This window comes from Stegastes partitus, unplaced genomic scaffold (assembly GCF_000690725.1).
Source record: "Stegastes partitus isolate 25-593 unplaced genomic scaffold, Stegastes_partitus-1.0.2 Scaffold673, whole genome shotgun sequence".
NCBI lineage: Eukaryota > Metazoa > Chordata > Actinopteri > Pomacentridae > Stegastes > Stegastes partitus.
In genome coordinates this window covers 305,778-323,548 of record NW_007578404.1, presented here as the reverse complement: position 1 = coordinate 323,548, position 17,771 = coordinate 305,778, and the positions used below count along the sequence as shown (strand labels likewise).

Below are 17,771 nucleotides of genomic sequence, written 5' to 3'. Positions count from 1 at the left end.
TATATATATAACATGCATCTCCATTTTACTCCCTCAGTACGTCTGCGAGTCGCATACAGTTGGTAGGTTATCATGTTTCACCACTGTGTATTGTGAAAGTGCCTTGTCTATATGCACAGCTCAAAACTGTGATTACTTTTCATTACTGCAGGGTGGATTCGACCACTAGTTACAAGCGCGGGGGTGGCATGTTTTATTTTTTAAAAAAGTACTAGCGTTTAATATTTTAATCGCTGCCACCACAAGCCGAAGAAGAATCATGTAGGAAGGTTAATTTGGGTAAATAATGCTAAAAAGATATTAAACTGAAAGTTTTAGTGGCATAAATGTTTCCCGGGACACCCCTCTCCAGCGTTAGAAGTGGTACAGCTCGTGTATGTTGTCACAGGCTCATTAGCGTGCAGTCTTGTCGGACAGTAGTGCTCTGGGCTAATGTTGTAGTTTGCAGGAGCAGCCTGGAGCAGGACGTGAAGTGAGCTGCTCGCATTTTCTTCCTGCCTTGTTCTGGGTCTTTTTTTTTTTTATTTAGTTTTTTTTAAATTATTGCTGACAGAAAACTCAGCATGGTCAGCCGAACCTAAAGCAGCTGCCCGGTGTTGTTGGAGACCCAGAGACGCTCACCGTGATGCTTGTAAGTGGTGCTTTATGGTGAAATAAGAAGTTTGTTAAGCTAGCAAACTTTGGAATTTGCAGCTAAGTGAGGGAAAGAGTGAAGTGGGATGCTCTGTTCTGGTTTGAAAGTGTGTGACTCTCGTGAATGATGGTTTTTATTTGTGTGTTATAAGCTGGCAAATTCGTTGAGAAAGTAGAAAGTAGTCTTCTGAGTGGAGACTTGCCTCAGTCAGTTAGCTTAGCAACTTTTCCTCATGTGAACTGCAGCTTTTTGTTATGTCTGGGTTATTACTCACTTATAAACAGTTCTTGCACTGATTTTTTATTTTTTGCTCATTCTTCATTTTTATGTGTCTGTGTTGCTATTAAGTTGATTTAAAGACACAACGTGATGAAATGCTGCAGGGAAGGGTAATAAAACAAGTCAATAAGTTTATCCATCCACCCTCTTCATGTGAGCCTGGAAAGTATGCTTGGCTTGTTTGACATTTGACAATAAGTGTAAATTCAACCAGGTTAAGTGGGCCATGAAGTATGCAGGCTCTCTTGGATCAAATGCATTTTTATTTGAATTGGCCAGCTCTGATCTCAATCTGGGGTTTCACCCATGCATGGCAAGATAAGCCAGTGTGGTTTGGTGGCAAATGTAAAAACCCTTTAATAAATGTTGACAACCACCGGGTGCTGATGCCACATTACTCGGTGACCGTGTCATTTGGGTAGTTCTCAGACCCACTTTTTGGTTTAGTCTGTGCAGTTGCAGTGGAATGCTGTTGTCTTATCTCTATCTAGCCAACCTTCCCCTCAGGTATGAAGTCAGGGCTGGCTGACACACAATCCAACAGATTCTACTATTTAAGTGCTCATTGGGATCATAAACACAAGAACTTGTTAAACCTGAACCTCTCACGGTGTCCCATTGCCATAATTAGGACTGCTAAAGTTCATAAGTTGCTCGAACCTTCATACGGTTAAATCAGGAGACTTACCGTCCAAGTACAGCTGTGTCTTTTTACTTTTTCGTGCATGTACATTTCATATTTTATGATTAGCAGCTTGTGGCCTTTCTGTCAAGTTCAAAATCCTGTTTGCTCTGTAGCCTGCGTGTAACATTCTGTGAGCTCCCGTCACACCAATTTCTTTGCCAAACTCATTTCCCTTTCATGAGGGATTTTGGAAAAGGGGTTTAAGGGACTGTTTGTGCTGGTTACTTGGACAAGCTCAGTTTTCAGGGCCTTTTCTTCTGAAACTGAGAGGCATCCACCTGGAGGGCTGGCAAGCTCATCTGAAACACTGTGGAACAGTTTTAGCTCAAGTACATGAGAGGCTGCCTATCAGAGCTTGCAGATGATTCATCTTTGCTTTCCCATAGCACTGAAAATATTCTCACAAACTGTTAAGATTTTGCCATTGTTCTCCTACTTGGGAAAGCTGTTCTCGTGTTTATGTATACATAGTGAGGGGAAATGCATTGTGGAGGACGAATAAATTCCTGTTTGTAAAAGTCAGGAGTGCTCTCCCCCTCCCCCTTTTCATTTTTAATTTAATTTTTAATTTTGATTGAAATGCTGCTTTGTCTACTTGTCGCGGCTCATTTTTATTTTGGTCTATTAACATGCAATGTTGTTCTGCTGGGGATGTTGTGTCTTCAACCCTCTCTAATTAAGAGACTTTGTTAGATTTAGCATTCAAGTGGACAACATTTCTCTCCAACTTGGACAGGTTTGTTGAAAGCCTTGATTACAGAGCTCAACAAAGCTCTTGTTCTAGACAAATGTATACAGTGCAAGTGATTATGTATGAGATAATTAAACAGCAGGCCTGCTTTAAAACGTAGGCCTCCTTGGCTGCCATGCATAGCCATGCTGAGCCTTTGTGTTTATGGTAAGTGGGCAGCTGCATGCTTGTGAGACCTTGGCTGTACCCCAGGCCCTCAACTGAGCCTGATAACTACTATTGAAGCCTCCCAGCCATGCTTATTTCTGACTATTCACTTACTGCTTTAAATGTAGAGTGTGCCTCCTGTTTGACATAAGCTAATTTCTGTGAACATGCGGACAGCTGTGGGCTAGGCTGCGCCCTACAATGAGTTTCATAAATTTCCTTTCAGTCCGTCAGCCATGACAGTACTTGGTGGCACCTGCCCTTTGAGGAACCTAATTAATGACAGCAGCAACAAAGAAAGTTTTGAATGTTCGCATAGAAAACGCTGCACGTTGCTGTTGGAAAAAGCATTCGCCGGTTTGTCATTGTAATATCTGGTCTATTCCATGCACAGTGATGAGCTCCATCAACACGCCCACTGATGTGACATGAGAAACTGCTCCAATGTGAGTCCAAATATGGATCTCCTGCATACAACTCAAGGAAGTAGGCCACCAGAGCCAATGGCTCGGGGAAACAAGCTTTTTAAGAACATGCATATTTTCTCCCAGGGAATCTTTCTGTAGAAGGGGACAGCCAAGCTTTTATCCAGCATTCCTTTCACAAGTGCTGCAGCGATGAAGAGCAGCACAAATCCCTCAGTTAGGTTTCAAGTCTGGCCATCTCAGGTGTTCGGCAGATGCTCGGCTTATTGAGACGGCCACAATCCTGGGATTGTTGAGAGGAGGACACACAGAACCGACCGCCATTCTCTGAGGAATGTCAAAAGAGGATGTCTGAAAATTCAGCTTAACATCAGACCTATTGTATGGTGATTTTCAGTTTACAGAGGTGAAAGCGCTAATTAAAAATAATTAAGCAGTGTGATAAATTTTAAAATGGACACAAAATGTTCTTATAAGTTTTTAAGTAGTGCATTGTTCAGTAGCCCAGACAAGCTAAAACCATTGTATCGAACAGTGTTGTTTTCCACCAGCTGTCCAAGTGCTATATAATGGATTAGTATTAGCTCTAATTGTCAGTCAGACACAAAGCTGCCAAATCCTTATGTAATGGTGGCCTAACCCGTGGGATTACAGTCTGAGCAATGTATGGAAAAGCTGCTCAAATTGGGAAACAGAGCTTTGAGGGGTGGCTGCAGTTGAGATGCCTATTGTAATGGCTAAGCTGATAGTCTGTACTCTTTGTGGACTTGACCGCAATTTATGAGTCTTAGAAAAGGGTCATTTACATGATGACACTCCTGCACCTAATCTTGTGTAGGACATGCACTTGGGTCTGTGCAGGCTGAGCTGACTTTAAAGCAGTCCGCTGCTTTAACTTGACCCAGTCGACTGCTGTGGTTTCCTCTCGTGTCCTATCTCATTTGCACTTTGCAATAGCTTGCTGCTTCTGACACCCCGAAGTAGCGATGGTTGAAAGGCTTTCGGTGACCACAAAGGAAGCCTCGAGTCCCATCAGCTCGCCCAAGGCGGCATTATGGTTGTCTTTCTGGAGGGCTGCTGTCACTGCAGACTTTGCTGCAGTCAGTCAGTCAGCAGACAGTTTGCATGTGATGGAAAGCCACGTCTGAGGGAAACGTCCTGCAACGTTCTTCCCCTTCTTCAGAGATTAGACTTCTCAGTTGTCATGGTGGTTGCTGCTCCAGCCCAGATAAGTGTTATCAGGCTGCAGACGCATAGAGACTCCCACTGATTCAAGATAATGGCAGCATCGCAGTGGAGGTGATTCGGGTTTTGACATCAGAAGGGGAGTGGCACCCCTCGGGCAGAAATTCTAGATACCTCATTTGGCAGATTATAGCTGCGTCTTTGGACACAGCGGTGCTTACAGTATTTGGTGAGTGGGTTGGGTGTATCCATTAAGACCTGAAAATCATGCCCTGGTACGGCTCCTACATTCGTTGTACAGGTTTGTCTGTACAAGAAGAAGCAGGCTGCCCCTTAGCCAACACCTCTCAACATGTTTTTGTTCACAAAGTGATACAGGTTTGAATGGTTTTCAAAAGCTGTGGGGCAAGGTTAAACTTTTACAACAGTATGTTCAACTTATGTCATGGAGCAGAGGGATGTTTATAATTATGGCATAAGCCTCACCCATTTAAAGCACTCACTTCAGATTTATGGGATAAAAACGTAATGCATGATGATTAAATTGGTGCAGTCCTGTGTAAATAAAAGTGCTGTTTGCAATTTTAGAATCCAAAATGTCAGCCTACAGTTTCCATATTTGTAGGTCCTTGTTTGAATAAAGTTAATGTTTAAGAGCTTTTCTCATTTTTGGCCCCATTTTTTTTTTCTGTCTACATTGATCTGCATCCATCTCATGGCTTAAAGGGTAAAATATAGAAACAACTACTTCCTCTACCACAGCGTAGTTATCTCAGTCGTGAAACACAGATCTCTGTGGTTAATGGTCACGCGCGGTGTAACATGTCCTGACTTCGTCCCGCTTCTGGCTTTGATCCGTTCTTTTCTGTTCAATTAAGTTAAAGCTGCCAGACGTCGTTGAATGGCATTGATCTACTTGTAGAGCTCTGCTGTGTTTAAGTTGTTTTCTTGATGCGATAAGTGTTGGTAATTGAAATCATATGCTGAATGCAAACACCACCTCCAGTAAGTCCCGCAGGGCTTTGTGCCCCTTCTGCCCCGCGCACACACACACACACACACACACACACACACACACACACACACACACTCCACCCCACCGCCCGCAACCTCTGATGTCGCCTCTTTTGTTTCCCACGGTGTCTCATCTTCTGCACAGAGCTCTCTTTTGTTTCACGTACAGCGTTTCTTTCTGCTTCCCTTTTTTTTTTTTTTCTCCGCCTGCAGTTGTTCTGTCATTTAAGCAGAGACCCTCCGACCTTGACCAACCATCTCGCGCCCACCTAACTCCGTTTCGGTGCCCTACCTGACGTAGCGTCAAGTGGAACTGATCTGGAGGTAGTAAAATCCTCTGTGATGATGATATAGATTTACATCTGTGGCTAATCAGCAGTTTTACTGTAATCGTGGTGCGGCATTAATGCGAGCAGAGTTGTTTTGATAACCGCAAGGTCAGCTATTCCCAGCCAGCCCCTGAGGATTCAATTACACAACTTTGACTTTGCTCTATTCCTCTCTGTGTGCTCCAGTGTGAAGCACTTTTGAGGAAACTCACGCACTCCTTCACATGAACAGGCAAGGATAAAACAAGGTATAGAGTTCCACTTTTTGGCGACGTGCTGGAGAGGCCATGTGGAAGTGAAAATACAGTCATTTCAACTTACAAACTGCTGTGTGACGGCACAACCTTGTCAATCAAAGTGAGTGCTTGCTGGGAATGTTTCCTTTCTCACTTGAGAATTGCAAAAAAATAATGAAAGCTTGTCAAAACACTGACCTCCCTCGAATTTCCACTATCCATCTCCCACTTTTATATAGATGCTGAACAGGATGTTAACGTATAGAGTGACGGGAGGGTCGACACAGAATCTGTATATATGTGTGAGCTTTGGGGTTTTTTTTTTTTTCCAGTAAATACTCATCTGTAGGAATGAAAGACAGCTTTGAACTGCTTTTTTCATGGAGCTGTGGTGAGCAAGGATTCTAAAGGCAGCCCCAAGTGTGTCATCCCACGATTCTGAGGAACATACCAAACGTATAGATCAAGAGCAGAGACGTAGCTTATGTTTGAGGTTTGGCTTCAGAACGTTGCTGTGCTTTTTAACCATTCGAGTGCTGTTATTCTAGGTATGGTAGTATCACGCAGCTAGCTGGTTTCTGGTGACACAGACACTCACACATATTATCTGTGACAGGCCAAATATACCATTATATTGGTAGGGCTCTAGCTAACATGCTAATATTTGGTAATTAAAAGTAAACATGCAAAACTAAGATGATCAGCATGGAACATGGTAAATGTTATACTTGCTAAAAATGGGTATGTTATCATGCTGATGTTAGCATGTAGCCACTAGCATTGCTGTTGGGCCTATGTACAGTCTGACCACAGCTTTTTCCTGCATTGAGGAATATTTAGTGCCCTTCCAAAGCGGTTTTAGTCAACCACAAATGAAACTCGTCAGTTCCAAAATGGTAGGAATTGAGAATTTTTTAAAAATCGGCTTTTTCTCAAACCAGTTTCATTTACTCCAGTGGGCATCTTTGTTTAACGGGAAGTGGCATAGATTACTGTAAATTGAAGTTACACAGACCCATTCCCTTTACTGTACGCGGACCGATCTTACTGTTATGTGTTTAGCCACTGCAGGAAAAACCCTGCTGACACTGATGTGGTGGTCGATTTCATAACTTCTGTGAATTCAGCTGCCATCCTCCAGGAATCCTGGAGGAAGAAGCAGGCTGCAAACTTTTCAGAATAACTTTACAAGTCTTCAGGGGGTTGCTAGTATTTGATACGCTAAAGATAGATTTTCAGCGGAGGACGCCTTTCGGGGAGCACTGGGTTTGCTTTTGCATTGATGATGTGTATCAGAGCCTCCACCCAGGGGATCTGGGCTCCTCAATCCAGCTGGATTGTTCTCTGCTTATATGGTCGACAGAATGTCAGAAATGTACTGAATTCTAATCCTGTGCTCATCTTCGTGTGTCCGCTCAGGATTGGGCCGAGGAGTGAAGCGCATTCCTGGAGGAGTTGAGGGCGGCTGTCTTAAGCTTATGAGAAACCAGCCCGCTCGCACCATGCCTGTCAAGATGGCTGCCAACTCAACTTGCCATTACTGGAACGGCTTGGGACAAGGATGTGTGTTGCCATGGTGATCATTTACAAGAAAACACTGGAAAAGAAGGGTGCCGATGATGTAACATCCAAACGTACAGATTTGGGCCCGGTGAGAGGTTATTTTCTACTCGTGCGAGCGCATGTGTTCTGAGCGAAATGTGTCAATTCATGTTCACGTGTCACCCTGCCAAGAGGCTTCAACTGTGCTTGTCAAATGGGGGAAAAATAACAAGGTGCTGCTCTAAATGAGGACATTACTGCTGGCCACTTAGCACTCCACAGCAGTTATTTGGCTCCACATTATATTTTCCTAGTTTGTCAACTTTAATCAGAGCTAAAATGTAGCACTGAGCCACTCGTAATAAAATCTTTTGGAAAATTAGTAAGGATTGCGTTAGTTAACCACAGGAAGTGATATCAGATGAACTAATCGGATGTTTAAGATTAGAAATACGGGATATTTATATTACAATTAGTGATAATCGCATGATAACGGCGGCCAACTGTCACCAGGGTGTTGTCGTCTGGTTTTAAATCTTTCACGTTCCATCTGCTTCACTCAGAATGACAATTCAGTGTTTTAGTTTCGCTGGGCTGAGGAACTGTGACTCATTTTCTAATCAGCAGCCATGCAGTCGAAACTTTATTTCTGCCAGCACAGAGTGAGAAAAATTCCCCCGCTAATGTGGACTGTGTTTGCCCTCTCAGTCTCGTGAAATGAAGTCATCATGCTCAGGGGCTGAGCGTCAATCAGAGGCATTTATGCGGGAACACACTCACTGTTGATGAGTTGCACTAAGGACCAATTATACACAGTGAAAGTCTGACTTTCCAATAGCTTTTTACAGCTTTTATTTGTTTATTGACTTGTTATTACGGGAACCTCCTATACTTTCTGTACTTTCTGGTGAGCTGACAGTGAATCTTCTCCGTATTTCCACAGTTCCAGGCACAGACCATGAGCCAGGGGACCGCACTTTTCTCTTGTGGACTCATGGGTAAGAGTTCGCCATCCGACATAGTTAATGTATGCATGTCAGAAAGATATGGATCAAGTCTTCTCTTCCAGGTTACATAATATATAATAACTTCCCATCACAAAGTGGCTGGTAATTGCATTCTAACTATGTAGTTAGCTAGAATGAGCCTCAGCAGCACGTCGAGACCAGAAAGTGTCTGGTGTTTAGGTGGTTTAGAGGGGCTTGTCTTATTGTACAGTGGCCTACATACATGTGTGCTTATGGCTGCATGTTAGCAGTTCATCATTTGCAATTGTGACTCACCGGATGCACAGTGGAGGTATGAGCCTGCCGTTTCTATCGTGCATTTCGCAGTGCGGTCTCCTCCCCTTGCGCTACGTGGGCATTACCATTTTCAACCTTCGCCACCGCAAACGACAACAACCTCAAAGCTAGCAGCATGCACTTTTTTATTCACATCGCTCGTCTTTTAATGCATCAATGATGAGACATGTCACCTCGTCCTGGGCTTCGTGCTGCCCAAGATGAGGGTGGGGAGGGACCGATTATCAACCTGGTCGATTATCGTAGACGATATTTAGCATTTTGTCAGTTATCTGTATCACTGTATTTACTAACCGATTAACGATAACTTAAATGCGCTACTCTGGCTCTCGTGCAGCTGCCTCTCCTCGTCTGTCGTCGCTCTGCGGTTTCAGAAATGTCTGTCTAGCAGCGACACAACCTGCAAAAACTGAACAAGGAACACGAGCCGTCACCACAAACCAGGAAATTAACTACTTTCACAATGGCCACAGATGACCTCAAAGCTGGAAAACAACAACTAATAATGCTTTAAGAGATTATTGGCCTTAGTGGGCAATAAACGTGATAGAACGGTGAAAGATTACCAAAACACAGGAGAACAGACACAACTACAGCAAACAGAGGGGAGCGTCTTAACCCAGTTCCCTGCTGTCACATGCTGTTGAAATCTAACAGTTATTGTATATGGGTTCCAAATATCAGTTATCTTCTTGATTGCCAATAATTGGCATCATTCATGGTCCCAGAATCCCATATCAGTGGATCCCTAAAAGAATGCATAGCAGCAAACTATTTGGTTATGACAGCAATGCCCCATATGTCTCACAGTAAGAGTAACGGCCTGGACAATCTTTGCATTGTAAGATCAACTGTATTCTGTGTTTGCAGTAACTTGGCATCAAGCATCTAAGACTGGCAGACCGGCAAAGTCCAGTCAGAGAACACAGCAGCACCCGTAGGCCTTTTGTTCTTTGTCCTGCCCGTGTATTGTAGGTGGTGTTTTGGGGATTTTTTATCTCCAGTGAAGAAGAATAGACCTTTTGCATACCAGGAGTGGGCAGTGGCCTCAGTGTTTAGTGTCTGACTCAGAGTTGACTGACCAGTTCAGTTGGCTGACCTATTCAGCGGTTCAAAAGAGTCACTATTGTGACAGGAGCAGGTGCTTTCCTGGCATCGTACCTCCGGTAGTGGCGCAGAGTTGACCAGCGGCGGCAGATCCCCTGCTGGTCTGGTGAAGACCTTCTTGTAGATCTGAACAATAAAAAAAAAAGAAGATGAGCTTTAGTAAGAATGTTCCTGATGGTTTTGATGACATTTGCTCCAGCATATTGAGTCAGTTGGACATTGAGCTCCCTTCCCTTTTCCCCAATCAGCTGTGGTTACAGACTGTGACACTAAAGCAGTGCCTGGAGGGCAGGATTTATTTTTAGTGCCAATTACACAAAGCAGTGAGTAGTGTCAACACGAAGCACACATGTTGGGATTAATGCACTGACCCAGACGGGAGCAGTGTCACAGATGTTGTCCATGTCAAAGTTGCCAAACTCTCACGGTCGTTGAACCTTTTACTAGAAGCGGTTTTCTTTCGTTTGATGTCTAAACCTAAAATGCAGATTTTTGCTCCTCTGAGGAAGTTTGCATACCCTGCACACTGACACAGTCCAAGATGTGTTTTAGATTCCTGGAGTGACGCTAGGGAGCAAAACGCAGCCCTCAAGCAGTGATGATGATGCCACTTATGATAGAAACGAGTTTAACAAGGTAGCACTGGAGCTGCCGATTTGCTTAAGGTTCCATCGTCTGCTGTTGGCAGCTGAGTTTGATGCATCAATAAAAATACTAAAAGGACACACTGGGACCATTTTTAGTTAAGTTTTGTATATAAACGCGTGTAATATTTTCTGTTACATCTGGCTATTATTTCATTAAAATGAATGTGATGTGTTTGTTGCAGAGACAAGCCGGTGGCGTGAGGTGGGTCACAGCTGTGCCATACAGCAGAGGCCAGTTGGGACCAGCCTGGAGAGCCTGTGGGACGTCCTGCCGGAGGTGCACAGGAGTTCCGCCCACTGGGATTGGGATGTTGGCTCCACTTCGAGCACAATCACCAGCTTGTTGCAGGACCTCAGCCTGACTGAGGCTGCGACCTCGCACTCCACCGCTCCCCCCAGCAAGCGGCAGTGCCGGTCCCTGTCCTGCTCCGATGAGCTTGGAGGTTGCCGGTCCACCTGGCGCCCTCAGGGCTCTCGCGTGTGGACTGCCGTGGAGAAGAGAAGGTGCCACAGCGGCGGCAGCGTCCAGCGCAGCAATGTTGGAAACTTGCAGCTCGGCTTCCCGGCCATGCAGCGCAGCTCTAGCTTCAGCCTGCCCGCCCGCTCCAACACCCTGGAGCCACCCTGCTTCGCCCAGCGCCTCCCCTGGCCCTCTGCCTTCACCGGCCTGACGCCCTCCTCTTCCATGCCCCTGTCCTCCGAGCCTTCAGCGCAGCCCCTCTACCTCTCTCATGAACAAATTTGCCTCCCTGAGCCTCGTGGACCCTCTCCACCCAGCTCCCCAGACTCCACTCCAGAGCTGGAGCGACGTGGCGGACAGGGAGGTCTCGCCCGTAGTCGCTCACAGCCGTGTGTCCTAAATGACAAGAAGATCGGTGTGAAGCGCAGAAGACCAGCTGACTCACACAAACAGAGGCCTTCACTGGATTTGGCAAAGATGACCCAGGTTGGTATTTAAAGTGTCGCTTTGTAAAACAGATCACACTGTAAAAAAATTGCTTTGAATCATATCAAGACAAGACAAAATACACGCAGTAAAGGCTTAAAGGTTGCATTCTTGCTATGTTAGTATCTGAGCCAGCCATATAATGAATCAGAAGCTCTTTCCAGTTGCATTTATTTACTGGCTGAACTCACCACAGTCCTGTTTTGTGCTCCAAACGATCACTATCCAGAGCAGGAGGCAGGAACCCCAGGAAATGATCATAATGACAGCTGAAAACTCTGCTCGCTCTCAGTCACATTTGCTCCTTCTGCTCTGTTGTTGGGGCAGTTTTCTCTCTACATGTTAGATAAACAAACACTTCCCGTTAAGGTCACGCCATTGTGTCTGTTCTCCCTGAGCACACCTCAAAATGTTTCTGCAGGCATTGTCATTAAACACAGTCGTTCATTCATGCAGGCCTGTTCAGGGTCACATTCCATTATGTGGGTGTGTAGTCGCACTTGCACAGTATAAAGAAAATCGTGCCCGCTTAAATGTGCGACTGGGTAGATATCATTTAGTCAAAGGAAGAGTTGGGAAGACAGTCAGTGGTTCAGATGAGTTTGTATTCACAACAGAGATTATGAAATGATTAGCTTGGGTTGATTGCATCCAAAGTGTTTCGACAGAAAGTCGATTTTATCGGCACATCCTGGCAGGCGTTTGTCTCTTTGCCCCGCAAAGCACACAGACACACGTAGTAAAGTTTCACACGTACGCTGGCCGGATCATAAACACAGAGCTGGACTTGGCCCCTCTGAGAAAGTCACACAGAGTTCAGCAGTGTCTTAACAGCAGCACTGCTGCGAAACGACAAGCAGACGCCACACACACTCCAAACAGGGACAAGGTCAGCGCGGAGAAAACAGCCTCAGGCGAAGCAACCGACAGTATTTTCAGAGAGAAGTGGCAGGGTGCTGCGATTGTTAGCGTTGGATTCTTCCTGCTGTTCATGTATTGTGTTCTGCTGTGACGTTAGTTTGATTACAGGTAAAAAAAAAAAACAAAGACGTTGAGGCTGCAAAGGAATGTTTATTGCATCATTTTGAATAGTCTGCTTTCAGGTAACTGTGGTTGAAGGCAAACTCTGGACAAAAGAACTTCCACATGACGTGCATCGCATACAAACGAACCCAGAATTAGTACAGAGAAGTCCGTAAACAAGAAAAAGTTAAATAAGAATTTTCATAAACCATTGTTAAGTCATGTAGGAATATAAATATCGTGCAAAACCAGCTTCTCAAAGGCAGTTATCACTACAAACATTATGTAGGGGTAATGATAGTTTAATTAAATTGAAAAAACTTCTGATTACCATTGATGGACAGTGTGTGGATGTCTAGGCAGCAGAAACGATGTGCGCTTGTGATGATAGAGTAAACTTGCACGGCCCTCAGCTCAAGGGCTTTATCGCGCTTCACACGCGTCGCCCTATCGGGATTCAAAGTCACCTTACTATTCAAAGATTGGTCACAGTGCTGAGTCTGACTCTAAAGTGTCCTCTCATCCACACTCCACAGCGGTGTAATTTACCCAGGGAGAAACTGCTACCCTCTGCGTGGCTCACCGTGGCTCCGTGAATGTCAGGAAGTAGAGCAGCTGTGGCAGAGGTTATAGATCGTCGCACAGGGGGGATATGTGTCGGGTAAAGAGATATTGATTTCTGTAAATTCAGCTCAGTGGGTGGATCGCTGCCACAGCCGGGCCTCATGAGCTATCGATCAGCTTTTATTGACGGAGAGTCAAGGTCAGTATGGATGAGGAGACTCTCTAGTCTCTTCTCCTTTCCATTCAGTGAGTGAGGTCGTGACAGCAGCAGTCGAGGCAGGCGGCACTTAACTCATGACTCTCGTGGCAGCAAGTTGTGTGAGGATACTCTGTCGAAGATGATTTTATCTGCCGAGAAGTTTTCCTCTGCTCAACAACTCCTCTGTTCTGAGTTGGAGCTATACTTTGTTTAGCTCATATCGATGCCACTGTTGTGCCGTAGTCCAGACGACTTAGAGCCTTATCAGCTCGGTCCCATGGTCTGGGCCAGAAGTCTGGCTGCAGAGTGCTAATGCCGAAGGCAGCAATGTGACACTGGCCCGGTGCTGACAAATGTAACCGCTTGACCAGAGCCAAGAAAAACAGCAGGGCCCCTTTTGATCTACGGGTACCCGATGCACAGACCTTCCTCGCTGCTGTTTTGCAAGAGCTGGATCGTAACTTTACCGTCCTTCTCATTCACCTTTCTGCCTTTCTTTATCCCCAGCTTTGACGGATGATAAATCCTGAATATGGGAAAATTATTGCTATCGTAATGGAGCTGAAATCATGAGCAGGCCGACATAGAATCAACCAGTGTTCTACGTAGTTTATCACATAACACCTTGTTGTGTTACTAAAGTTCAGATCTGAGGCTTTTCTTAATCTGACAGGTATAAAGAGACTCTTAAAGGGAATGTTAAAGATTCAAACAAAGGCTGTTGGCTGTCATTGATTATCAATTCATCAAATAATACTAAATATTTGTATCTCTTCTAATGTGAAACTGATGTCTGAACTCTTATCATTATTTTAAACTGAATTATTTGCACGGTGGTCCAGACGCTTCTCTGCTGCGATCCGTTTTACGACTATAGATTTTATCTATTGATGAATTGCAGCCGTACTCCTTCAACTTGGCTGTGAACTGCATCCCCAACAGTCCCATGCTTGTAAAGTGTTACATAAGCACACAAATGACAGGAGGTTTCACAGAGGCCCTATTCTCTCGTGTCCTTCTCGCCCAACACCGTAGCGGTCAGGCATGAGGCAGCTGTCCTGCCTTCTCCACATTAGCTGTACAGATTGGATAAGCCTCTGTCGTAAAGCTTCTCATTCCAGCGCCACAGCTGTCACAGGACTTGCTCGCAGCAGCGTGGGCACATGTGTATTTGTGCAAAAGAAGTTTCTGGGTTTCCCAGATGTATGCGCGCATTGTGCAGTGCCAGTGAAAGGCCAGCAGAGTCAAAAGGCCGACATGAGTGATGTCTGCCCTCAGGGTGTCTGGCCATTTTCTCTTTGGACCTCAGATCACAGCCTCAGCTCTTCCTCGCTAGTTGCTCCAGTATGTAATGCAGGCTAAATTTAAACCCTTCAAAACTCGTTACATTTTTCTATTATGGTGGTTTATGGCCCAGTGTCCAGCGCTGACCTCACACACTCACCCACATACTGTATGAGTACAGTGGAGGGATTGTTTTCATAAGATGGCCGTCTGCTTTTAGCCATGTTTGTGTCCCGGTTAGGACACGGGTCATAGTCTGAGATGAAGGAAACATTTTTGATTTCTTCACACTGTCAGCGGTGGAGGAAGTGTACGTCTGTTGCCTTGAGAACACTAAACAAATTATTCTGTTTCTCCACAGAAACTTCGGAATTTCCACAGCCTGAGCTGTCCTGGAATCACAGGCGAGGACAGCTGCGAGTCGAGCCAGACCCTCCCCACTCTCAGGAGCACCGCTCAGTGCGACACTGAAGACTCGTCTGTGAGCGAGCACAGCTTGGAGGACGTTCAGCCTCGGACCAAAGAGGGCGAGATCGCCGGGAACGTGTCGTCAGACCCCGCCACGGACGAGGTGGACTGGAGCTCGACGGACCGCGGCGACGCGACGCCAGGGACGACCAATGGGAAGGACAGTGAGCCTCTGTGGGCGGGACTGTGTAGCATGAGGAAAGACATGTGTCAGCTCGGAGGCGAGCTCGACATTGAGCAAATTGAGAGGAACTGAGCTGCTTTCCTCCTAATTTAGAGGACTTGAAAGTTTATCGCCAGGTGGTACAATAAGCAGTACTGATAGTCTTAAGGACAAAGCAAATGGAAAGCTAATGCTGTGAGCGTTCCAGCAGCACTTGTCTTTTTTTTTTTTTCTCGAGGAGAAATTGAACAGGAGCTTTTGTGTGCTAAACGCCCATTTTTGGGGATTCTGTACAGTCAGAAGCTAATAAGCAGTACTGATAGTCTTAAGGACAAAGCAAATGGAAAGCTAATGCTGTGAGCGTTCCAGCAGCACTTTTTTTTTTTTTTTTTTTTTCTCGAGGAGAAATTGAACAGGAGCTTTTGTGTGCTAAACGCCCATTTTTGGGGATTCTGTACAGTCAGAAGCTAATCCCCCACCGTGCGGAATCTCAACTGTGTCTCAGGAGAACCAGGAAGTCAGGGAGGGCGGATTTGGGTGGAAATAGAACTGATAAATATAAAAAAAAAAAATGATGTTAATCTTGGCTCAGAGACTGGGGGTTTTTAACGTTTCTCTGTAACCCTGATTACCCTGATTGTACTATGTTTGGAGAGAATTCACAGCAGGTTTGTATAAATTCTCTGCACTAGCAAAGAGTGTCTTTTCCTCTGACGTTCTTCAACGGCACCATGGGTACATGATGGAGAGAAATAGAGACTACTTCAAGAGCTACTGTTAGCAAAGCCCCTTTCACTCTTACTGAGCAACAAGCTGCACACACACACACACACACACACACACACACCACCTATAAAGTGTATTGAAGAGCTTAACATTTCACAGTAACATCAGGCTTGTCTCTGAAATCTATGCTCCTGTACGTTTGAAAGAAACTTTGTGATGCTAATAGCGTTAATATTCTTTCTTTTTACGATTTGTAACTACAAAAGTTATGTAAAACATGAGCATATTTCTATACAAATAAACACAGGTTTAAATGTGTCAGCGTTATTTAAGGTGTCTTTACTCGTGGATGTTCTGAAGTCTTTACTGGGTCGATGATTTAACTTCTAAACACTCATATCTGTGTGTGAGCAGAAGCGAGCCCACCCCTGTGCAACATCATTTCAGCGTCAAATGACTCAGAATTGTAACACCTTTATAATAATCAGTTCACCACAAAGCTGTTCTGTTGGATTCAAGTCAGACCACATTCATGGCCCGGTTACTTCTTCTTTAGAAATTGTAGTGTGATTTTTGGCAGCATGCGTTTGCTTCATTGTCATGCTGGTATATTCCACTTCTGCCAGTTTCTGCAGCTCAGGAATCATCCTAGAAGTCGGTAGTCTGGGTACATCCAACTCTGGGCTTTATCTATAAATGTCATCGCCCCGACACCATTTGTACTCATGCAGCTCCGTATCATCACACCTCCGTGCTTCACTGTCAGGCCGATGCATCCACTGCAGTCACACTGAACAAGGCGGTGGAGCCCATCTGAGCTGCACAAATTTATCTCGCTGTCATCTAATATTCATAAGGCGTCTTTTCGGGTCTTTTTAGCAGAATGTAATATTGCAGTTTTGTATAGAACAGCGAGCGTTCTTGGAAGCTGTCTGAGCTCACAGACGCTCAGATTTCCACTGATGACTTCTGTGCCACGATGGAAGCATTTTCCCGTCTGTTTTTTTTTTTAGCACGCCACCGCGGCTCTGATTTGCGATGCTACGGCTCGTTCTCTACTTCCTGATTACGGCTGCAAGTTTGATTTTTAGTTGGTCATGATCTGCCTGTATGCTTTCAAACTCCTCTGGCAGTTCTTGTCCATGTGGAGCCATGATGCAGACATTCAGATAGACACAGCCCACAGGTTCAATGCCGAAAAGTTTTCACGCAATCTGGCTAATTTAAAATCACAGGAGGGCTCAATTTAGCTTCAGTGATCACAGGTGTATTCACTGTTTCTGCTTTGGGGCCTTTCTGAAGTTTTAACTTTTCATAACAGATAATACTTTACTTGGCAAATTAAAAAGAAGAATCACTTTTTGAGTTTTGAATCTTGACATTTAAGTGTACTCACTGCATACTGTGTTTAGAAGTTTTTTTCCCATTTAAAACGAGTCCCTCCTGCTTTAAAACAGCTCAGACGTAACTCTACACCGTTGCCGCCTCCAGAATGTGCAGATCTATTAAGTTCCTGCATCTGACTTCACCCGCCTCTCCGCCACTTGTTGCAGCTTGAGCACACTAGCTCGTCTACACTGTAAAACAAGTTATATTACTGGCCAGTCGTTCATGTTTAAAACCGATTCTGAGGAAGAACAACGATGCAGGAAGTTCCAGCCTGTGAGATCACAGGATTGGTTTGTTTGAGGTCCAAATTTTTTTTTTTTGGGATGGTCGTCGTTCAGTTTGGAAATATTCAGCCATGGCATTGACAAGGAAGAGATTTTGGTAAAGGCCGGTGTTAGCAGAATAAAATGCGATATACAAAATGCAATGTAGTTACTGTAGGTACTTTAAACTTTGAGGGTTTCTGCTTGAGCACTTTCTTTTCATGCTACTTGATCTATCAGAGGGACAACTTTACTTTCTATGAGCTTATGATGCACTTTTTATGCATCTGATACTTGATTAAACTCTCTGTAATCTAAAATATGAGTATAATTACAAACAATCAAATAGCACTGATGGGAAATTCTGCATAAGCAGACATACTTTTGCTACTCTTAGGACATTTTGCTGGAAAAAAAAACGTATTCAAATATGTTTTCCACGCAGGACTTTTTCTTGTAAT

General features: G+C 44.6%; 1 protein-coding gene across 1 annotated transcript; it reads left to right on the top strand.

The window, feature by feature from the left end:
* Positions 1-399: 399 nt before the first annotated feature.
* Positions 400-15,976, top strand: fam53b (family with sequence similarity 53 member B). The gene is made up of 6 exons (XM_008290445.1): positions 400-631; positions 7,105-7,336; positions 8,171-8,225; positions 10,468-11,231; positions 14,663-15,101; positions 15,263-15,976. Exons 2-5 carry the CDS (start codon positions 7,247-7,249, stop codon positions 15,023-15,025), a joined length of 1,272 nt encoding a protein of 423 aa, XP_008288667.1. The 5' UTR covers positions 400-631; positions 7,105-7,246; the 3' UTR covers positions 15,026-15,101; positions 15,263-15,976.
* Positions 15,977-17,771: the final 1,795 nt, after the last annotated feature.

Coding starts and splice junctions, on each gene's coding strand:
- fam53b (XM_008290445.1), top strand. CDS start 7,247: ATGTGTGTTGCCATGGTGATCATTTACAAGAAAACACTGGAAAAGAAG. Junction 7,337..8,170: donor AACGTACAGATTTGGGCCCG/GTGAGAGGTTAT, acceptor GTATTTCCACAG/TTCCAGGCACAGACCATGAG. Junction 8,226..10,467: donor TTTCTCTTGTGGACTCATGG/GTAAGAGTTCGC, acceptor TGTTTGTTGCAG/AGACAAGCCGGTGGCGTGAG.